Source organism: Telmatherina bonti (assembly GCF_933228915.1).
Source record: "Telmatherina bonti genome assembly, chromosome: 3".
Taxonomy (NCBI): domain Eukaryota; kingdom Metazoa; phylum Chordata; class Actinopteri; order Atheriniformes; family Telmatherinidae; genus Telmatherina; species Telmatherina bonti.
In genome coordinates, this window is record NC_136621.1 from 34,572,148 (window position 1) to 34,597,145 (window position 24,998).

General features: G+C 40.7%; 1 protein-coding gene across 1 annotated transcript in view; it reads right to left on the reverse strand.

Moving 5' to 3' along the window:
• The window catches only part of pcdh7a (protocadherin 7a), a 50,166-nt gene that overhangs the window by 16,688 nt on the left and 8,480 nt on the right, over nucleotides 1-24,998 (reverse strand). The window contains exon 3 of the mRNA XM_079263957.1: nucleotides 22,030-22,812. Coding sequence (XP_079120083.1) covers nucleotides 22,030-22,812 — 783 coding nt within the window. The remainder of the gene's footprint in view (nucleotides 1-22,029; nucleotides 22,813-24,998) is intronic.

Consider the following 24,998-nt stretch of genomic DNA (forward strand, 5'->3'; position numbering starts at 1 on the left):
TTTCCTTGCCCTTCCATTCTATCTTTCCTCTGCCTCAGTCTCTCCCCTGCTCCCTCCAGAAGCAGGTGATGTAGAAGGGTGCTCAGCAGTATCTGACTATCAGGCCTGACTCTGTGAGAGGAATGATAATCACTGTGCTGCACTGCAGAGAGAGAAAGAAGAGGGGGAGAGACAGGGAGAGAAAAGAGGGAGGGGAAGGGGGCATGAGGTGCAGGAAAAGGGGGGCAAGTGCGGCAGTAGAAGTGAGGGAATGGGGGATTGAGATGAGGAGGGCAAGAGAGCCGGACAAAGAGAAAAGAGGGAGAACGCAGACAAAGAGGAATGTAGGAAAAAGAGTTTGAAACTGAACACTTTAGTCGCACATATCCTCTTTGGTATCATGCCCCTATCCCCCCCTCTTTTCCACTCCACTAATCTATCTGCTTTCGCATTCACACAAACACACCTCTAACACTGCTACCTGTGCCGTAACAACCGCTCGTACAGCAGCAGCAGCCCTGCAGTAGGAGGGAGAGCCTTAGCCCTGTGTCTGAGCAGTAGAGAACATTAACTGCAGCAGCGAGGTCATCTGATCGACACTATGCGGACCCTCTTTCTCTCTCCTTTTACTCCTCTTCAGACTGCTGCAGTCTGCTGTGAGCCCCCCCATGGCCAACAGTGGAACTACCAGCCTTGCTTCCTCCTGGCACACCTGTCCCAAGTAAATGTTTTGTGCTGTTCTTTTTTATCAGCAGCCAACTTCTGTTATTAAAACCCGCTAGCCCACGCTCATTACCGTGCCCTAAACTGTAAGTGTATGAGTACGTGTAAATTTTTGTTTGTTCGGCATCAGCTGTGTGTATGTTTCTGCAGAGACACAGAGACTGTTTCACTGCAGGCGGATCTGCTGCATCGCCATCCACCATGGCTTTGTTACCGTCAAGCTGTCCACTCTGGCATTGTGCTCGCTCCCATCTCCCTGTCTCCATCTGGGCTCTCCACCCTGCAGATATGCATTGGAAATCACCGACTCTATTCACAGTATCAGTCTTTTGAAATGTTTATCCTTTTGTGCAGCTGTGGCTATCCATGGGTAAAACACAAAACAGAGACAAAAGCTGGTAGAGTAAGACATAAAGCGAGGCTTTCCGGACAAATGCCCGTGATTCAGATTAGCTCCTTTGTTGGCGTGTTTGTGTGCGTGTGCTGGTGATGTTCATCACTTTCCACTGCTTGTTCTTAAAACAGTCATCTCTTTTAATGCCCTTGACAGCAGTCATTGTTAAGAAAGATGCAAACAGGATGGTGGCACACAACCGGCCCTCTGTGTGTGACTGGGAGTAACAGAGACCATACATATGTATGTGTACTATTTATTGGCCATTTTGTGTGTAAAAGTGTGTGCGTGTATTTATCCATTAGACTAATGTGTTAGGGACATGCTTTTCCCACCCACTTCTATTGTCCATTAAGCTTGACCAGATGAAGAGGGGACAATAGCTTCTCTGTAGGGTCCAGTGTATAAAAAAGTGTATGTGGGAACGTGGTTTCAGATACGTGATCTCACACACAAAGCTGGCAAACGAGCACACACACATACAAAACCAAGTTCCCTGTTGAGAGTGATTAGGATTGCTGCTGTGAACAATAGACAGAGTCAATAAAAGACCTCAGAGACATCCAGGTACAAGAGCAAGGTCTCCCCCCCACACTCGCTTCTCCACCTCCACCTTCATTCACTGTCACGTTTTTTCCCTTCTCAGCATTCTCCTTTCTCCTCTTTCTACCTCACATTCCTTTTGTTTCAACCAAAACTGCTCTCTCTCCTTCACTTTCCAAACAAGTTAATTTATCCCACTGTACCCAGCTTTTTCTGCGCTTCTCTCGTTCTCGCCTTGTTCCTCTGTGTCTGGCGCTGATACCCTGTCGCCTTTGTGGCGCCCCTGTCTTTCGTAAAACCAGCGTATGGGCTAAGCTGACAGAGGCTGACACGACGGAGCGCCATGGCAAAACTGAAATCCATCCTGGCAGTTCAGAATCCGTGTCACTCATTTTACAAGGTTAAAGATAGCTTTGCCTAATGTGTTGTCAGATGCAAACAAACATGCACTCCACATTGCCTTTGCCTCACGTGCACCATCACAATTACACATATAGTACAAGCATAGGCTGGCACACACACTCACATGCTCTCTGCACTACAGGGGAGTGTCGCATTAAGTCAAATACCTGCATTTGAATATGACCTAAAATGGTAAGACAGCACATTTGTGTATGAATGTTGGATATTTATGAGGGTGTATATATATGTGTGTGTGTGCTGTATTACTCATGTTGAAGGGTATTAATTTTTTTTTTTTATTTTTTTTTACACAGTGACATCGTGGGGACAAGCTTCCCTTTTGGGAGCAAAAAGCAAATCCCCATAACCTCTAAAACTGGGCTGAGGTTTGAGGTTAATGCTTCAGGCAAGTCGTAATAATTATGGTCGGGTGAAATCTAGAGATGCTCCTGACATCAATGTCCTGGATGGTTAAACAAAAAGGGGAAAAAGCCCAATCAACTGGTGCAAAGCTGCTGTCAGGACTGCCAGCTCGAATCTGTTCTTCCACATTAAACGTCTGAACAGCAGAAAACTAGTGCTGTCAAGTTAACGTGTTAGCAGCATGTTAACCTAATTTCCTCTGTCGACCAACAGAATGGCTACCAACAATAACAGGTTTTTTCTTTTTACTTTTGAGAAGATTCTGCTCTGAACTCGGAATATTTATGAAGCATTATTAAACTTCAGAAAAAGCTTCTTTATGAACATTTATATTTTCCAAATCAGCAAGAAACAACTTTAATGAATAATTATAACGAGAAAGTTTGTAAGTGCATAATTAACTCCATCCAAACATTATCACTGGCTACTTTGTTGGGAAAAAAACAAGAACACTTCAACAGAAAACATCTGTCTTACTAGTTACAAAGTTGCTACATTAATAATCAGATTACAAATTAACGATTCAGACACTACACAGTACAAATGAACACCCTTGTTTTTAGCTGCTGTGTAATTATAATAAAAATGTTTTTTATTTATTTTCAAATCCCTTAAATCAACATGACTTCAGCACCACTGTGGTACATCTAGTTGACAATGTGACATTCCAGCTAAGCTAAAGCTGACGGCGTTATTCCTGATGATGTGACAGGTTACAATTTGGATGACTTAGCGGAAAAACAATACGTCAACCCCGATGCCAACATCATGGTGTCAGACCCTCGATAGAGTAGAGTATTGTAGTAGTAGTGTGTTTTTACTGTAAGCTGATGTGTAGCCTTACTGCTAGTCACCTTTAACGTTTGAAGTAACTCCAAACAAGGGCAAAGTGACAAAGGTTTTCCTTTTCATGTCTGCGACACTTCTATAGGCAACAACTTCTATTATAGCTGCTCGAGACATTTACATACTGATTTTGAGCTAAGATTGTATTATTACTTTCAAAGTAACTTATAAGTTTACAGGATTAAAGCATTTATACAGTAATACTCATTGTATGTTGATGTGTTACTTGCTGAGGAAAGTCATGCCCTTGGTATCACCAAATACCAGCAAATCTTTGTTCCTTTTTTGAAACCTTGGTTTTAAAATCCTTCAACATTTCTCTCCATGTGTGAACATACTGGCTGCTTAAACTGGTCACATCAGGGAACACCAGCTCCAAAGTCATTGGGACAGTTTCCAGCAGATTTGAAATTTCCTTGCTGCAAAACACCTGATTAGAAAGTAATGACCCCTTCATTTAGTCAGATGTGTTGCAGTATGGAAGCATCTAAAACTTGCTGGACACTTCATGGTCCAAGAGTGTCCAGTGTCTTGAGCAGGTGGTTACTTCATTAAGTCTTTTCTACTGTGTTTATTCTGAAGCTCTGCAGGAACTACAGATGCACTAACATATTTATATAGCTTTATTAATGATAACGTTTACAAATTAACATAAAATCAATGTGTAGCTCAAAGTGTACGACTTAGAAGAAATTATTAGCTGATGTTCATGGAAAGATGGAGACTCAGAAGTTGTTGATAGCATCTCCTCTGCACATGACCTTTGAAAAGAATATCACTTTGTGGCTAATTCAGTATCCAGCTTGCATCCTACCTGACTTGTTAGCTCTCTCCAGCCAGCAAAAGATGATATTATGATGACTCTTGTTTTGTCTCGTTCTCTCTTTTAATCTTCTCATGTTTCTTTGGCAAATAAGCGACATTGCATGTTCAAAACAGTCAGTTCCTTATTTTACTGAAGCGAAGTGTAATGTCCCGTCACGCAACGTCACGTCCCAGAAGTTCTCTAGTGTCAGTTTTTCCGCCTTTGGATGCTGCTGGGTATCAGCGGCTAAAGAAATGCACATGGTAGATGTCACTGTGTCATCGAACAAGTCTGGGACGTGGAGTTTTAATGCCAAAAAGTCAAAATGTTATGGAATATGAACATTTCTGATTGCAACTTAATGATTGCGATGTGATTTCCAGATATCAAGTATGACGATATTATTCGGCATGGAAGCTGTTTTAAAATCTGATTAAAGAAACAAATCTGTATCAAATATAGTGATGTATTTAAGTTGTTTTATGCAGTTATTCCTAATACAGTCTACATAATGACAGGAGCAAAGGCAGAAGTTTTTACTTTCTGAAAATATATTGAAACCAACAGTCAAATAGTTTTATAAATGAATAAAACATGAAGGATTATTTTACCTCTTAGCACTTCTGGTGCCATCTAGTGAGGGTAGCAACCTTCAATTTACTCATTGGCTAATTGGGCACGTCCCTACAGGAAAAGATTGAAAGTCCGTGTAATGTCCTCTTAATTGAAGGAAACATGACTGCAAGTGTGCGCGTTTGTGTGAACCCCATCTCAGCCCTATCACCCTCGTGACAGACACAGTGCCACAGAAATGTCTCGGGGCACCTCGCCCAATGTCTTGACAATAGTCTCAGTGTGTGTGACTGACAGAGAGTGACTCGGGGACACAGAGGGGGCGTTATATTGGGTAGACGACACGCACGCAGATACTCACACACACAAAAACAGTGGCGCACACACACTCACACATTAAAGAAGGAAGACAGTGCGCTCTTTCTCTCCCTCTGCGCTATTTCTCATTCCCTCTCTCCCTGACGCAGAGAGAGTCAATCATTCACACACTCTGTCTCCTTTGACGCAGAGGAAAAGCATAAAATAGCGGCTCTCTCACTCTTACTGTCTCCTTCTGTATTCCGCGTGTGTGTGTGCGTGCGCAAATGCGGACTGTATAATTAATACAGCTTTCATTTTCTTTGAGCTATGAAGTATGCTTTTGGTATGCAAACAGACTTCTTGCTTGTGAGCGTGCATATATGTGTGCCTGATTGAGTGTGCGCGCATTCAATCCACCAGAGACCGAGTGCAAAGTTGGACCATTGAGCGGAAGGAGGAGAGTTAATGAGAAAGCAGGGGAGAATCCAAGACATTCCCATCGATAACCCCTCACAACATTTCAAGAGTATATGTATGCATTGGCTCTTTTTTCGCAATCCCTTTTGAAAATTATGGTTCAGCATCAGGGTTAAGAAGTGACTTCAGAGAAATCATTTTCAGAGTTTCACGCAGCCGAACCTCTGCTCAGCATTCTGCCCCATTATTATGCAGCTCGTGGCATTAAAAATGTTTGAAAATGCTAATTAATCCACAGCTACTTCAGTAAAAGAGCTCTGCAGCAGCTGAAAACAATACTGTACATTCACACAATGGGTATATTTTTCACTAATTACTTATACTGTATAATTATATTTATTATATTGTTTTCAGCTAATATCAGTGATTGTGAACCATTACATATAGCAGAGGCGTATAGTTATTTGTTTGGGGTACAATAAACTGTGCTTTTTTTTTCCTGATTAGGTTGTTTTGGGCGGCAGGATCTTACAGTGTTAAAACCACCAATGAATGTTGTTTATTCCATATTTTAACTGAATATTATTTTCACAACAGGTTAATCCATTTAGTGCAGGGGTGTCAAGTTCTGGTCCCCTAGACCCACAATCCTGCTCCAACACACCTGCCTCAAAATAATAAGTCATTGTGCAGAACTTCATATGCTGCTGGATTCATTTAATTTGAATCAGGAGTGTGAAATGTGGAAAAACTGCAGGACTGTTGCCTGCAAGGACCAACTCTGAACACCCTCTGACTTAGTTTTACTGGTCAAACAGGATGATAGATCTGATTAAAAGTCCAATTAAGAGCCAGTAAAGAGAAAAAACATTTTACTTGATAGGAATTTCTATTAAAGCTTTAACAAACACCCGTCATGACTTCACCACCAAATACTGTACTTTGTCCATGATTTCAGAAACTTGCTCACATCTTAAAAGACATTATGATGAATACCAGTATTTGTATGTGGTCAGTATTGGGTAAATCTATGATGGGGTTTTGAATGCCATGCTTTGTGGTCATTACAAATTTCATCAGATTTATTGCTTTTCTCACTGGAAAATGTAATATTATTTCCATCATCTCTGGTGTACCGATCACTGTATGTGAGCATCTTGGTAAACAAACATTTTGCACTGTCATTGTGAGCTTGTTGAATGAGCTGCACTTGCACAGTGGCTGTAAAAGGTGCTTCCATCCAGTGATAAAATTAATTTTAATTTTTTAATTTTTTTTTTTCATTAAATTATTGAATAAACTGGGTTAAGTTGTATCATCAGAAGGTTGTAGTACAGGCTAAGTTGCTCAGGATATACAACAATGTCGACCTCAGACAAAGGAAAAATGGGGAACAAACTCTTTACGAATTTTTGTGAATTGAGCTTATTGTAAAAATGAATCACGTTTCTAATTATTAAAAAGTTTATCAGCCACATTTGGGATTCCTGTACCCTTTTCGTTATGTTATATATCCTTTTCCCCCTAAATATTCTAACTCTAGTTTGATAAAGGCATAATGCAATCCAAGTGCACATAAAAACCTTTCTGCAAAGTTTCTGAACATTGCCTTTTCATTGAAAAAACACACAAACAGTTGAAGAAAAAAAAGAATATTAGGGCTACATGGCACAGTCATGGCTGATAGCTCACTGTGATTTCTGACAGTTGATGTTCTGAGTTTTATCTTCCACAAACATTTCATTATATTTCAAAAAAAAAAGAATGGTATTGTGTTAGGGTTTGTGGAGATGTGGAGACCCAAATGCTGGTACAGAGAGGCAGATGGCATACAAAAACAATGGTTTTAAACCAACAGAGAAAGACCTAGAAGATAGTCTTGACGGTGATCTGACAAAAAGGAAACTGAGAACCAAGGGGTGTAAATACACTGAGGGACTAATGAGGAACAGGTGAAGTAAATGAGGAAATTAAACCAGGTGAGTTAATGAACGGGAGGCAAAATAGGACGCAATAAGCAAAGATGAACAGGAAAACCTACAAAATAAACCTTAAAAAAAAACCCTAAAGACCACACAAAAACCCCAGGTCATGACAAACTGCTTGATGTTTTAAGTGTTTCAAAGTTGAAATTTGTAATTTGATCTTTTTTTGCTCACATGCCTCTGCTTCCATACTGGTAACATAAAATACGTAAAATAAAGGCTTGGCAATGCTTTAGGCTTTTTTTTGTGCTTTATATACACATCTCCTGCGTCTCTTATGTGCACAAGTTTTCAGGGTGCTTGTACCACATGTGTACTGCAACAGAGCAGCGGTTCCATCAGAAAACCATGAAGGTAGTGTTGAGCAATGTAGCTTAACACAACCTCAAAAGATACAAAGGCTGAAACACCACTGAAAGGTACAAAGACAAAGAAAGAGGAACCTCCAACATACTCAATCTCTGCACAGACCACCTCTGTCACTGCGCCGCCTCTCTTAATCTGTCTTTCTAAGACTGTCATTATCTCATCAAGCATCACCATGTTTGCTTTTGTCTCAACCTGACGTTGGCACTCTAAACTCTGCACTGCCTTCTGATGCACGGGCTAACAAACAACCATGCCGAAGTAAAGGATGCATGAAAGCTTTAATACGGTGACGTTTGAAATGGATCTATTTACACACGTAAAGGGAGCATAAATGAGCATTAAGATTAACTGCCACTGTCTGAAAAAAATCATTATCTTTGTTGATTCATTATTAATAATGTTGGACATCTTATTTCATGGGTTATTTGTTTTTTGGTTTTTTTTGTCTTTTTTATTCAATAATGAAAACAAAGTATCAAACCCTGAGTTGGACATTTATTACCAGAGCAATGGAGTGGATGTGAAATGTTCCAAAGTCTAGAAAATGTTCAGGAATTGTTAAAATTACAGACAGTGCTATTCTTTTGTTCATTTTGCTCCCCAATAAAGTTGAAATAAAACTTGGTATCTTTAAAATGTGAAATTTTCACTGCCTAAAACAAACTACTCTGTGTGCGGCATTGTGCACACAGCTGCAATTTTTTTACGTAAATTCCTTTAAAAGGAAAATTTTTCAATTTCATTTGTCACTTTTTTGAAGAACTACAAAAAAAGAGGCAAAGTTACATTATTTCCATAATTCAACAAGACCACTAATTCATGCAATATTTGCATGACTTCATTTATGTTCTGTACATCTCAAACTCAGTCAGGCACTTTGTAGATGTAAGTGTGCTTGTTAATATCTACATAAGTTCTGACATTCTGTGTTTAAATTGGTTTCCTCACAGTCCGGATCACACTCTCACATCCTACACAATTCCCACATGGGAGTAGGGAATGAATTATTAAACCATTCAAAATGATCATACCATTTGAGAGAAACCATGATTTGTAAAAGTCATGCGGAGACATTTTTCCAGAGGAGGGGCTCAAAAATCAACTTTGAAATTTTTCACCTGATTGCTTTTATTTCATGAATTGAGTCAGAAATTTAGTCAACAACTGTAAATTCTGTGTTTGATCATCCTTGAAAACTCCACTAACGCAGTAGTTTTCTGGTTCAGCTTGATGTGTCCGTGCATAGTGGGCACTCTTGATGTCTGTCTTTTAAAAAATTCAGGAAAAAAAAGTAAACTGAATAAAAAGGGGAGAAAAAAAAAAAAACCCCAAGGGCAGCATGTTGAGGTGAAATCGTTGATTCAACATATTTTTTGACGGAAGGCTCCCTGCAACGGCTCTGCTGGATTTAAAAGAGCCTCTGTCAGCAAAGGCTGGCATTGAGAAACACTTTCACACATCACATTCTAATCAAAGCTCGCTCTTTTTAACAGGCGTAAAAGCTTTCATGTTAACACGACACCGCGACCGAAGCTTTATTCACGCTTTTAAAAAGAGACTGACCGGTCAATGAGCATGTGCGTGTGTGCCTGCGCCTGACAATGCACCATATCTGTGTCAACACACTATACTTGCTTCTCATCTTACCGGCGACACTTTGTGCGACTCCCCTTAACCATGCATAAATTGTCTGTGATCCCCACTCACACTGTGCACACCTGCGCGCTTGCAGACGGAGATGCGTATATTTTCCGAACCATCTCAGGTTGTCGGCTCAGATGTGAGCATCCACTTATTCAGCCAATTAGAGGATGCCGTTTCATCCCCTTGGAAACCTGTTTGGACTCTAATTGGCAAAAGCATTTGCATGACTTTGATTATAAGTCTTTTTGTTTTTTGTTTTTTTTTTCCTTCTGGTGTATGTGTGCTTGTTTTTAAGTTTAGGAGCAGATCTGACTAACGTTCAATAAAAGCGAGTTGTTTTGTTTTCCCTCTTTTCCTCAAGTGTTTTTAGTTGCCATCCTCATAATATTACTGTATTGCTGAAAAAGAGACGAGAGCCTCTTAAATAATGTATGTCTGATTTGTGTCTGTGCAGCGTTGGCCCATTAAGAACCAGCTTTATGGTAATGGTGTGCAATTACCATGATGTATTTGGAGCAAGCCATTGATTTAAAGTGCAGTTTGAATCATCTGTTTGTTTTGCGAGGTTTGTACCTGTATGTGAACAGGTAAAAAAAAAGCCATTTTTTTCTAACATGGTGATAGCTCCCTCATATGTAATGTTCATGGCAATGGGTTTAAAATGTTGTGGAGTGTGTAATTACATAGGCAGAGTATGTTTGTAGGTCAAATAGATCAAACTATTTTCCAGTCCCAGCTTGAGGGCACCGGTTACAGTTCAGCTTAAGTATATCTCTTAGTATGTGCTCATATATTTTTAGGCAGGCATCGCTTATCTGTTCTATATCAACAGGCAAGTGGGACTCAACAAAGACTCAAAAAAACACACAAATCCACACTTATACACTCACAGATACATTGGGAAAGGCTTGGGTCAGTGGTATAATATGGAGCATCGCTGCAGGCAGAGGTCTGCCCACTCAGATTTATGTAACTTCTTCAATAGGGCAGGTAGAAAGCTCTCTCTCTCTCTCTTTCGTACACACAAACACATACACACACATACACACACTTACACCAAAATAGCCTGAAGAGTGTGAGCTGGCCTTACTTTCAGAGTGAAGTTCCTTCCCCTCCTCTCCCCGCTTCTTCTAACCAAAGACCCATATATCTCATTTTGGTCCTTCTCATTCCATCTCCTCCTTCCCAGTACTGCCCCCATCAGCTTTAACCCCCCAAGGCAATACCTAAGAATGCATTCTCATTCTGTAGCTTCACATCTCCCCTTGCCACTCACTGAAGCATTGCCTGTTATCTCAGTCACCTCACTTCTCTTCATCTACCTTCCCAAATCTCACAGCTTCCGCCTCTCCGCAATCCACCTTCTTCTTTCTGCATCATGGCTACTGACCAGGGATTTCCTTTTTTTCCCCCCTCCTGTTCTTGACATATTTCTTGTCTTTCTCTGCTTCTTTTTTCCTTCCTCTATCTTAATCTTGATCTTCTGATTTATCTGTCTTCCATCAACAATTCCAAAACAGATGGCTACACTTAGCCTGCGGCAAAAACATTGGCTTAGGACTACAGCACTAACAGGGCCAGTCTTTTGCACTCACGCAAGATATAATGAGCTGATACCCGGCGAGAACTGTGCTCTGATTCGCCAGTGGCAAAAATGCATAAACCATATTGCACAGTGCAGATTTTCACACCTTAGGCTTGTTCCTTGGTAGCATGCTTAATTATATCCAATCAGAAAAAAAACATGAAAAACAAAGATTAAAGCTGACTTTAACTACACTTCTTTATAACAGAGGAAAGAAAAATGGCGGGAGCTTTAAGAACCATTTGTAGAATTTAAAGAAACGATTCAGTGTGATGGAGAAAAAAATTGGGAACCATTAAAAACACGTTTTGAAAAGATGGATCCAGATGGTGAGTGATGAAAGGAGATGAAACCACTTAGCGAGAACAGAGAGATCAATCAGGATGAAGACAGACGGAGGAGGATGTCATTGTCTGTGTGGGTGTGTGGATATGTCTGGGAGGGACCTCACACACGGGGATGGAATGCTGGAAAGTGATGCTTTTTCTTGGAGTAGTTAAACAGCTCTGACTTCAGTACAACAATGCAGGTGACTCGTACCTGTGTTAACAAGATTTTCTCCCCTCTGACCACACCAAACACTCGTTCCATCCCACAGAAAACACTCGTCCTGCTTCTTTACATCACTTTATAAAACATTTACATAGAACTTGCCAACTAGTTTTGGGGAGTTGCATCATTAAAAAATATGAGTATTACCAAAGTGATCAGAAAGAGGAAAATTATGTGTATTTTGTAGCATTAAAGCACAAAAAAAACAGAAATACAGAAATAAAATCAGGAGTCTGTGAATAAACCTAATATGAACTCTTAAAGTTTTGAATGAGTAACGTCTGTATTAAAGACTTTCTGTTTGTGAATCTGTGCTCATTGATTTAACGTCTGGTTTTATGCTCCAAGTCCTTTTTCAATGCATTTTAGCTGGGTCAGCATTGATACAGTAGTAGAAAATATAACTGATTTGCACTGTATATACATGATAGGTGTAACAAAATATAAGTCTGCATCAATATATCACTTCAATAATGAAGGTTTGAACTGACAGTATCCACGAAACATCATATGAGTGGAAGAGCAGTCGTCTTTCAACTGGAAAGTTGGGAGGTCAATTCCAGGCTTCCCCTGACTACATGCTGAAGTGTCCTGGGGCAAGACACTGAAACCCAAGTTGCCCCCCCCCGATGTGCCTCTCGGGTATAGCCTGTTCCATCTTCCACGAGAAGCGAGAACTTTTTTCTTGTTCTCGAGGCTACGAGAAGAAAATGACGTCATTTTGTTCTCGCGGACGTGTTTGAGGACAGTTCTTGACACACCGGGCTGGCGGAACTTTTTTCTTGCGGGGCTGCGAGAAGTATCGTGTGATTGGTCGGACATTTGAGGTGGGCGTCGTTAACACGGAGAAAGCATGAAGCGGAGTTGCTGCTTCCATGTGTTTACTGTTGCCAGCAAAACGGATTGTTTTGATAAAACAGCTGATCGAGGTGGTGAGAAAGTACGAACATTTTTACATGTGGCATTAAAGCACCCAGCTGCGTGCACAACCCGCCCTGCCATGGATGAAGTTGCTCGTTAAATATGAAACTTGAACGGAAACCGCCGCCAAGCACAATGTTAGAAAATACTTTTAAAAAAACACCTGGATCCAAACTGTGATCCGGATCACCACCAAAATTTAATTAGTTACCTCTACGGAGGTAACAACCGGGTTCATTGGACATAGAAGCAGACATCGCCCCCCCCCCCCCCTTGGAGATATCCAAGTTGTGGTGTGTGATAGGTCAGACTGTACTACAGTGGTTATAATAGCTAAATTCATAAAAACATTTAGTTTTGATGCTAAAATAAAAGGAAGATTTACATGACTGAGTGGTTAATTTAGTGGTGTATCAAATGCCGCAGTAAAAAAGCACCTACATGCACAAAATTCCAACTTTTAATGCAGCGTAATAACTTTGTTGTTTATGTAGTAATGCATTAAAAATTAATGCATAATTCCAAAGATTAATATCTTTACATCAGGGTGGTGATTTTGAACACCCTAATAAATTTTGATTGAAAATTAGCCTTGACTAAAATGCTGCAGTATGTGCCATCATTCATGGAGCATACTTGTCCCTATCAAATAAAAATAAAATAAAATAAAATAAAATAAAACAAAATAAAATAAAATAAAATAAAATAAAATAAAATAAAATAAAATAAAATAAAATAAAATAAAATAAAATAAAAGTGGCAATTTTCAGTACATGCTACTTTATTATTTACTTTTTGCAATCATCAGGCAAAGCTCTGAAATGATCTTGGGAAACCAGTGGTGGTCAGGAAAAAGCAGATTTAATCAATATATTGATATATTGTATTTGTGATTTTTACATATGTAAAAGTATTAACAGACTTTAGATAAGGGATCGCAAACTTAAGTCCTCAAATGCCAGTCCTGCAAGTTTTAGATGCTTCCCTGCTCCAACACACTGGATTCAGATGAAATGGATCTAACAACTTGTTGTGACCAATGACCAGTTAATTTCTGTCAGCTGTGTTGAAACGAGGAAATATTTGCTAAACACTCTCAAGGACTGGAGTTTGACACCTCTTTAGATAGACTAACTAAGACATAAGATTGGGTCTGGGAGTTCATAACATCCATAAACTGTTTTACAGGGAAGTTAAATCATTTATAACCTTATCTAAAAAAATGACACAAACATTTTTTCGATTAACCACATCTATCACTTATATTCTGGATACTGAATTGTAATAATTTGCAAGACAAGCAAATTAAAATCCTATCAGCTCAAGCCAGGTTGATTCAGTCCGAACTGAATCATTATGACGTGATTCAATCCTGTCTGAATTATTCAATTGTACAAAGTTGGGCTCCGTCCAATTCAGCTCACTTTGAGTTCAATTCAAGACAATTTAATTCAGCCCAGCTCAAAACCACTTAATGCAAGGATGATTCTTTTGTGTCAGTGGATAAAACCAGTCACACGGCCACTAAGCTGTCTAGAAGTGACGCTTTGTGCGAGAAAAGAGCGCTTTTGTTTAGCAATATTGGGTAAAATTGCTCAACCCTTCGACAGCCATTAAGGTAATGCTGGAAGGCTGATGAGCTGAATGCAGAGCTGCACAATGCAGAGCAGCGTCTTCACAAGCAAATAAAAGGAAGCATCTCAGCAAGGGGCTTGCTATGTAGGTCTTTGTGTCTGCTCAAGAGTGTGTCTGTGTCAGAGTGAAAGTAGTGTGTTTGTAAGCCTCTGCGGTGATTCTGTGCGTGATTCAAGAAGACAGCGTGTGCCCGGGCTTGTGCACATGACTCCATCCAGAGGGAAGAAGAGACTGATGTAAGAGATGGAAAACTTTTCTATCTGCTTGTGTGTCATCATATTCTTATCAGACTTTGTTTGCTTGCTCTGAAAAGTGTGTGCATAAAGATCTGGGAGGGTGTATAATTATGTGCCATTATGTACACACAAGACCGCGTTTCAGTGGGCTGCTTGTATGTGTTAAAATCGCAAGTTTGCAGTGTGTAGCTCTGCCTCAGCTTGCCTGAGTGAGTGTGAGGGAATGACATCCCCACATTCCTGCCATTTCACAGGGAAGTTGAAACAAAAGCTGAAAGGAGGTCTTGTTAACATGGTAACATTATCAGCTGAACAGTGTGTCCGTATTAACTCCTGCTAAGCAGCCAAGACAGATGGGAAACTTTCAGTCTCATTCCTGATCCCCGTGATCTCAGCTGAAGGAGAAACTTCCTCTCCTGACGTTGCATGTCTTTCTGCCATTCTCTACTAAATTCTGTCTTTCTTTGTAGTCCTGTGACTCCAAACAGTTTCGGACTCTACACTACCCTTGATCATCACCATTCACACATGTGCCTTTACCTTTGTTATCATCCAATCCCTGTTCTTACTTAAAGCCACACCAGAAAAGCAGATTTTTAGCACCTCAACAGAAAGTCTGTCAACAAATGTTACTGTTGCCGAAGTAAAAAGTTATTACTCACAGCCTGTCATTAAAAAACATCTAACAGCTTTTATAGAAGTCTTTTTAGTATTTGAGGTAGCCTAAATATACTCTATCTACCATTAAGTCTTATGTAATATTTCTAACTTATTCTACTTAATACTTTAATTTTACTACATTTTAGCTGAGAACATTATTATCCCTGCTTCTTTACAAAAACATTAAAAACTGTGTTAAAAATGAAAACAGAGCTTCAAAAATGTCCTTTTGATGACAAATTTATGATATCTGACTCTGTCGAGGAAAACAGATTTGTGAATAAGAACATTTTTCTTCTCTCATTATTCATCTCACATATTCTTTCAGAACATTTTCATGTGTCGGGGTGATTTTTACATCCATATATTGGTTTATTTTACACAAGAAAAGTTCTTCATGCAGAGTCCAAAACTTAACTGTAACAGCTTAACAGATATTAAATAAGGAGCAAGTAGGCATAAACTGGCTGCTTTGAGATGAAAATGTGGCGTGTGTTCACCTCTGACATATTAGGTGTGTTTTAAACTACAGTAAATTTAGATGCTTGTACAAATTAAATCTGCAATTAAACTGACCTTTATATTATATTATATTATATTATATTATATTATATTATATTATTTTATATTATATTATATTATATTATATTATATTATATTATATTATATTATATTATATTATATTATTTTATATTATATTATATTATATTATATTATATTATATTATTTTACATTGTAAACTGCAAGAATAGAAGGAACATTAGTGTGTGGAGAGTGACAAAATCTGTCTCTCTTTAGAAGTATTATGAGGACGTATATTCAGCCCTAACAAGTGACCTGAAAATCCATTAATCATCTCATTACATGACAAATATATCTAATGCATTTTCTAGGGAATTGTGTTTCTTGGGGGAAGCTACTTTAACAAGGATCACACATCTAAACTCTGCTGCACATCAAGCACAATCCCTTATGTCAACAGCACTTCAAACAACACCGGCCACCCACGATGTTTACCCTCTAAGCCTCTAAGACCTGCAGACCCCGGTCTCAATTAGATGTTAGTTGGATAGGTCTGAACAAGCCTTAATCATGAAGGCTCCATTCAGCAATCCACAAGCCACAGGGAATCCCAGTGTCATCGGCAGACACCTTCAGTTTCAGTGTTTATTACTGAACCGTCCTGTCAGCACAAAGTGCAATAGTAAACTGCATTTAGTTTGAAGTTTACTGGAACTTAACTTCTGCTGGTTTTATTATGTCCCTACCGCAGACCCTCATGCCACTGATGAATGACTGTTAATAAAACCCATAATAAACAGCAAATTTATGAGACATAAAGTCTTCAAATGTCACTCTTCCTGCAATAAACTCCACTAAAAGATGCAGAAGCTCTTTTTTTTCATTGGGATCTGGACCATTGCAGCTGAATTACAGGAGTGGTAACACCTTTTAACACTCCACATTTGTATCCATACAGTGCTGGTCAAGCGGAAAATCAATGTTTACATGGTAAGCATGTGTTCCACCTCCAGCGCGGGCATCTAACAGAAACACACAACTGTCTCTGTTTCCCTGCAACGTTTAAGTGTTTCTCCGTCTCCCCTCATCGCGTACACCTCTCCAGCTCTGTCTCACATCATCCTGCGTGGTTCATGTTTCCTCTCTGATGTCCACCGACTCGCTTGGACGTCACCTCCCCTTGCTCTTTGTTGCAGGGTCAGTAGATCAGTTTTCAGTCTTGCTCAATGGGTGATCCATGCTTTGGTTACTTTGTCCTCCTCACCTCTCGTTTACCCCCCACCTACTCACCCTTTGAGCATATGGCTGGCTGCGTGGCCTAAACTCAGTGCAGCTTTAATAAATACATCAGAGAGCTGGTATCATAGTGACAAGGGTCATGGGTCGGTTACACGGTGCATGTATAAAGAGAAAGGGACAGGGGGTATGCGTGTGTTTGTTTCTGGTTGACTGTGCCTTCACCTTAGTAACCAAAATGCATGCCACATGTTGCCATAGGAGCCAGAAGCCTGCATGCCTGAGTGCGTGGAAAGGGGGAGTTTGTGACAGATGCTCATCATATTTAATCCCGGAGGGATTTAGCAGAAATGAAAAGCTGCTTTTCAATTTTTATAATCCAGTGGACCTAATCTCCGCACCCGTGCTTGTCCACACAGTCCAATTAGGTGACCAAGACTGCTTACTGAGTCCAATTCGGTGCTAACTCCATCATCGATGGGAGTCTAGCGCTGACCTTCACTGAGTGTTGCAGAGCCGTGCAATGCGTAAAAAGCTGCGCTGTCAACCCACCTGTTTCCACTGCAGTCTTGGCCTTGTTAACAGGACATTGATTGGACTTGGACTCAAGTTGTGCGGGTGTGTGTGGACGTGGGTGTGTGTCTGGTTCGATTCAGCCTTCGTGGCACCGGACTCTCACCCGCCCCCACACGCCCACTGGGTCCAGAGAGAGTGAAAGTGCACACTACAGTAAAAGAAGTCACACTAGTGAAAACGCTGAGTGGAGAGTTTGTCAGAGGTCAGTGTGGCGCATGCAAGATGCGAAGAGAGCAGTGGTGGGCTGTTTAGATTTATAGCAGGGCATATGGCGAAGGAAGCGGGAGACTGACAGTTAGGAACAAAGGGTGAGAGTCAAAAGGAGAGGTGAGGAGAAAGAAAAGAGCGATATAAGACGATATTGCAGGAGGAAAAAAAAAGGAAGAGCAACAGAAGGAAAATCTGAGGACACTGAAGCATGAATGCTGGATTCACTGACCTTTGTTGTGGTTGATTGAGGACAGCAGACAGGAAACCTGTTTCACGGTGGTGTGTGTGTGTGTGTGTGTGTGTGTGTGTGTGTGTGTGTTACATATGTGCGGCTGGAGTTAGAGGGTAGAATCAGGCCACTTTTCCCATATTGGCTGCAGTGCCATGTGACTGCTGTGATCATTAATGTCTCCTGATGCCAACGGGTATCCTGATGACCCACATCTCAGCAGTCCACTCTCACTCTCTGGCTGCCACCCAAACCAGACCTCTCTCTATCTCATGCCTACCCATCCCCTACCCATCTTGGATGCATGTGTACAAACCTTCCTCCTCTCTCTTTCTCCATTAGAGTTCAGAATCCACGCTCAATACATTTCAGGCGCTTCCTGGAATGAGTTTGCAGCTAAGAACTGAAAGTGTCAGATTGGTTGACTTGTCATTACCTGCCGACACATATGATGCCAATTTAATGAAAATCTGAAGGTTGCTTCACTTAAAATTTTTGGATTTGGAAAAATATTTGAATTTCTCCTGTGAAGGAGTCAAATGATGACTAAACTTCAAATACTGGAGACATTGGGAGATTGTTTTCCAAATAGATGCAACAGAGGTTTGGGTCATATTTGCTATTTTCTAAACTGGGGTTGGTAATCTTGCTCAGAAACTTTTTTTTTTTTTACTCTGAAGTGGTAAAGTGGTTCCTCGTACTGATAGTAGTCTATACATTTTGTAATCATGAACAATAAGAAATATAGTTAGACCCCTAAATTTACTGTGAATCTGTAAAAACTCCAACCAATCAAAACATTTGAACTGAAATGGAGTTGTTCATGTCTTATATTTGGTAAGCTTCTTCTCCCGGCTCCCCTCCTCCCCTCCTCCCCCTCCCGCAGTGCATACCTGATAGCCACACCCTGCATATAAACAGTGTGTTAAGATGAAAATACAAAGCAGTGAAGAAGAAACTCGGAAGGCAAACATGGCTGAGAAAAAGCAGGAAGGACTTCCCCGACCCGGCTCGGTTTATTTGCCTCCTCCTGCTAAACAGCCAAGAAAGAGGAAATCGTTGGTAGGAAAAAGCAGCGAATAAAAAAGCCTTGGATCACGTAAGGAGCAAAACCAGAGGGGGAGGAGCCAAGGGCGCCACTTTCACATCATGCTAGCTCCCCAACATTACCTACCCCAGCTTTAAGACTTTCTGTGTTTAGAAAGACATTAGTTTGACATTTAAAGCTCCCATCAGTTTGTCTCGTTTGAGATTTTCTGCTAGTTTTTTAAAAGCATTAAAATTTTCAGAGCAAACTTTTATGGGTAAACTGGCCTGAACAGATTAATGGTCCCACTTATGTGAATAAAATGTCATTAGCTATAAATAAAAAAAAATATTATCATAGGAACGAAACTCTATCCAGACCTTTTCACATGCAAGAATTTACCCTCAGGACTTTCTTTCTCCTGCACTTCTAACTTTTTAACAGTTTGCTAACTCACTTATCTTATTTGTTTCTTTGTCTTTAGAGATAATTAATACAACTGCAAGAATTTCCCTTTGGGAATTAATGACATAACATTTAATTCACTTTGGTTCAGTTACGATCAAATCAGTTTAATTTGTTTCATTAGATTTGATTAATCTTAATCAGTTCCATTTAATTCAGTTAGATAAATGGACTCTCATAAAAATCTCAAATTTGTGTATGACTAACAAATGATTTCTGTCATATAAAGCTAAAAAATGTGGGAAAAAAGTAGAAAAGGTATTAGGAAAAAAAGTTTTAAGATAAATGTAATTTTCACACCCTAAAAATGTTAATTTAGGATGGAATTCCAGACGATTACACTCCAGAGGTCCTCTTTTAATTAAAAATAAACCTTGACATATTATTATGTTTAAAACTCTTAGGATGAAAAATATGGAGGAATGTGTGGTTAAGAATATTTTTTTTAGCAGGGTCATGTTCATTTAACAGATGTCACTATAAAACACTGTCAGTAAGAAACATCCCAAGGTGACTACTACTTTTGGTATTTAAAAATTTCTAAATTCAATGGTTAGACCTGCAATTTCAGATTCGAAATCTGAATAAATATCTGCACATAGTGTTTAAAGTCATGCAGACATGCCATATATAATTATATTATATATATATACATATATATATATATATATATATATATATATATATATATATATATATATATATATATATATATATATGTATATGTATATATATGTATATGTATATATATAAGATAATTAGACTAACATTTTTGCCTGAAAAAAGCCAAATGAAATCAAAGTTAAAAAGTATTATACATTAGTAGAATACTAATACATAGATAATACATAGACATAATAAGTAGAATACATTATCTTTATCAGACAGATGCTGGTTAGTCATTCTAATTCACCCATTTCCCCGTTTCATGTTTATATTATTCATATCAACATACATATCCTCCTCAGTGAACAGTTTAGAAGCATCTCTAAAACTCGTAACCAAGCTGTCTTGTCATCTTGTTGCCACTTTGAAGCAATCTTGCTCTTCACCTAGGATGTCCACTTTTACTTGTCTTTTTGTGTTTTATTCCCCCAACTTGAGTAGCCCGGTTGGGCCGTTGCGCTGACTTCAGAAGGACAATTGCTTCATGTTTTCATTGACCCAGTAAAGTAGCTTTAAAATTCCCAAGTTTTTCCCCCATCTCGTTTGCTCAATCTCTCTCCCCCTCCTAACCTTTCGTAAATCTCTCCCACTTCTGATCTAATGCTATTCCTGTTTCTGTTGGCGTCCCAATTCCAACATTTGGCACATACATGTCACATATGTCTCCTTAAGTCTATCTCTCATTTGCACTCGTGTATAAAATGCACATGCTTTCATAAAATAAGTAGTCCCTCCAGCACAGCGACAGGAACCCACCGACTCCAACCTGCCCATGTCGTCAAAATTGTTCGAATTAACAAATCCTGACGTGTAAGCGAACGCAGCCATGCGTGAGCACAGTCTTTAACACACACATACTCAAAGAGCTGTGGATAAAACTACTGGCTGTTGGATATTTTGGGAGGTGGTAGGAGGGGGCACACCCCACTGCACCAGGGGAGTTAATTACCCCATGCGATCAATAATTCATTACTCTGTCAGTTTGTGTGTGTGTGTGCGCGCAACTCTGTGTGTGCTGGCATGTTTTGAGAGCACGTAAGCATGAACGCCAAACTCTCCCAGTAAGCAGTTTCTTTCCCTGGGAATGGCAGATTAAGAGGATTGACTCCGTAATGGATTAACCTCCGCAAGTTTGTGCGCATATGCATATACGTGCGCGCTCCTGTGTGTGTATGTAGCGCGGGATCACAGAGCCCATGTATGAATTGATTAGCCTAAGAAGCTCCTCTCCTTCCCCTTTTAATGACCACATCAGCATTTTTTTTCCACCACAAGCTGGATAAATGTAAAACTGTCTGTCAGAGACACCGCCCCTTTAAGCGGGGTTAGCTGTCACTTGGATATCACTCTTGGGAGGACTCCCCGTGGACAACGGAGACCCTGCTGTGTCAGTGTGTCTATGATGATAGATGGTGCCTGCATCTATGTGTTATTGTCTGTGTGGGTAGAAAGGAGGGGGTGAGTGACTGACTAGATCCAGTATTTATTTGTCAGGTTTTAACTAAAGTGAACGTTAAAGCCGGTGCACTCATTACCTATGCAACTGATATTGTTTATGGAATAAATATATATGCTAAATGGAGGAAAGGGAACAGCTTGATAAGAGAAACAGAAATGCAAAATGACCAATTACTCTGTTGGAAGAAACTGTTCGCCCACTCCTTCTGTGTCTCTGCCGTGACTGAACTCCTTAGGGGTTCAATCAAATGGTCTCACTCACACACACATACATGTATAAACAAGTACGCATTCACATATCATTCCGCTACAGCATTGGCTTGACTCATGTGCCCTGCAGAGGCTCTTGCCAAGCAGAGGGCAGATGCATACACACTGGCAGCAGGCTACTGTTACACTGCTTGTATGCTTAGGATGGTGACACAAACACGCAAGCATGCGCACACTCTGACGGTTATTTTGCGGAGATAAAATGGGGTGTAGACGTTAGCGACAAGGTGAGCAGGACAAATGGCAGCAGATGTGGGAGCGGGAGAAGATGAAGCCTCAGAGCATATGAAAGACTCAGAGATCTGTCTGAGATTTGTAATGACTTAAAAGAAACAGGGGAGAAGAGTTAAAACAATATTGGGTTTGCAGAGCTCTTACCTGTTTGCTGTACTTGTTCCCAGTCTGGCAGCCGTACTCTGAGCACTGGTCAGATCCTAAGGACATTGCATCTGCATTGCCGCTGCCGCCGCTACTGCTGCTGCTGGAGCCAGCGCTCCCCACGCATCCACCGCTGCCCACAAAGGTGTTGGAGGGAGGCAGCTCCTGGACCGCTTGGTGTTTCTTCCCCTCTGCTGGAGGCGAATGGGGCTGTAGATCCACTGCAGGGAGAGGTGAACTGGATTTGTAGTGCCTTGCCAGATCTGGGCTTGACTGGTGTCTCCGGCCGCCACCCATGCGCGGGCTGCCTGGGTCGCCGTCCACTGCACAGTAACGGGCTGCCAGGCGCTCACTTGCACTGCTCAAATCCTCCTCATCATCGTCATTGGCGTGGCGACGCAGGCCGTTCACTGTGACAATACCGCTGTAAAGCGATCTGTCCGACTTCCCTCCTCCTCCAGCCACACCACCACCACCCCCGCCGCGTTTGTCCCGTCGAGGTTTACGTCCGCGGTCTGAACCTCCACCTCTTCCGACCTGTGGCTGAGCCCCGGAAGGACTGAAGAAGTCTTCCTCTGGCTCCTTCTTCCCGGCTTCATAACCGTTCTTGCCCTGAGCGCCACACTGCCTGGCTGTGACGACGAGGAGAATAACCAGGATGACCGCTGCGGCTCCCGCCAGGACGCCGATGGCTACGCTTAGGCGTTGTTTTCCCAAAGCCCGCTCATTGTCTGGGTCCCCGGCGATGTCCAGTGACAGGGGGGCCATCAAGCTTCTGGCCACCTGGGATAGCAGGGAAAGGTGTAAAAAGGAAGTGAATTGCAATGACGAGAAATGGCATAAAAGAGAGAAACTATCAATAGAAAAGGTGTCCAGAGTGGTGCCTGCAAAATGAATCCACAGTGGGTGTGAGCCACAGAGAAACATCAAACAGCATCTTCATCTTAATTAAACACATCATTCTGTTTAGTGTGGGTGTTTCTCCGTTATTCCCAGTCACATCGAGTACCACTAAATATATAATTGCTCTTGCTTCCCAGTTGCAGCATTTCCAGATGAGCCTGTAATTTTTCACTTATGATCTCGCATCATCCACGAGAAATCCATCGGATTAGGCTGTTTGAAGCTGATTAAAGGAAATACAGAAACTTTAAACACCGAGGTCAGGAGCAGTTAGAAGACGCAATGCAGGGAAAAGCAGTCAATAAATGTGAAAAAAAGGCAACAGACAGACTATGACTACACCCTCAGGCACAAACTCATCTACTGTCTCATCAATGAACAATATCCCCATTGTAAACGATTGCGTAGGTGTGGATTTGTTAAGGATTTGCTATCACAATTTTTGCACTAAGAGCTGTATGGCTAGACAACGAGGAGGTTACTCAAAATATGTGTGCTGTGTGCAATTATTTTCACAGCCATTCTCTTTTTTGTATCTTTACAGTCCTTAATTTGTTCTGAAAGACGTAATAGTTTTTTTGTTGCAGGGCAAATCTGTGCAAATCCATTTCAATATCTCCACTTAGAAAATGTTTTGTATTTTGGCTGGAGATACAAGTAGCAATGATCTTCCCTTCTGAACACATATGCAGGACTGAGGGCATTCAGTAACACACACACGCACACTAAGCTTCAACACTAGTAGGAGGATGCTTATATAAAAAAAAGGCTTACGCTGAAGCACAGACAGCCATTACAAGCAATGATGATGTCTTTACAGGAAGCACAGAGGCTGTGGAGTTCTGGTCTGCTGAGCCCTGCTGCTAACTTTGTTTGGGGGAATCATTAACCACGATGATGCATATCCACGCATGCAGACATGTCCACACCAAGTGGAAGCTATCTGTCTGTGAGACTGCTCGTTCAACAGACTGCACCTTGTCTCAGAGCTCACACCACAAAGTCTGGCCTGCCAGGGGTGGAAATAACAGACTACCTTAATCCCTGTTGCATTAAGAGTAGTTGGTAATAATGCTTGTAGGAGTGTGCAAGAGACAGAAAATGAGCCCTCAGGCTTTGAAATAGCCACATACCAGTACAAGCTCCAGTATTGGTAATACAGTAGATGTGCTCATACAAGTGGCACAGTGGAACTTAGCTTATTACATTATCCAAGACATACTGGGCTTACTCATACAGAGCTATATTACTCACTCTTTCCCCTTGTTTCCCTTGAGCTAAGCGTGACACTGTGTTATATTTCATTGATTCATTACCGTCTATCTCTGGGTTAAATTTCATTGTTTATTAGTGAGTCGTGTTGATTCTGTTCCATTGTTCTGCTTCGACCGCAGAGGGGCTTTCTGCCAGGCTCCACTCTCGCGTCAGCCCCACTGCTCTTCTTTTGCTTGCAGTATCCCTTTCCATTTTCATTCAGTGCAGCATCTCTGGCACAGCACTTCCCTGCACTATATGCCGTATTGTGTGAACAGACCAAAGAGGAAATAGAAAGGCAGTGTAATATGCATGAATACAGTACTATTCAAAAGCCTAGAGCCACCCCTTTATTCCTTTCAACATTGTCTGAAAAATATTTGTGTATTGTCCTCCTCTTGTGTAATTTCCCCTGTTTTATTCTAAAATATGCCAAGTTTCAGGTAATAGCTCTTTGAAAATCACCCCTTTGCTGTGCACATACTATTTCATGCCAGTCTACCTGTTTTGCCTATAGATACATAGCTAGATATAGATATGGAATACTTTCATGATCAAGAAGGTTTCTATGCAGGCATAAAGACCTGTGCAAGAATAATTTCGTATTCCTAGACAAAACTGCATTTACGTGCAGATCAGTTTACAAGTGCATCAGGGGTTTTGAGACTCTTAACTCTTCTGGGAGCCCCACAGCTTCATGCATACACGGTGCGTTTAAGTGCTGATGGAAAGCTGGGTCGTCCGCATTTTCAGTAGATTTTTTGTAAAATTGAAAAAAATGCTTTCTATGCCAGAATATTTTGGTCTTCTAA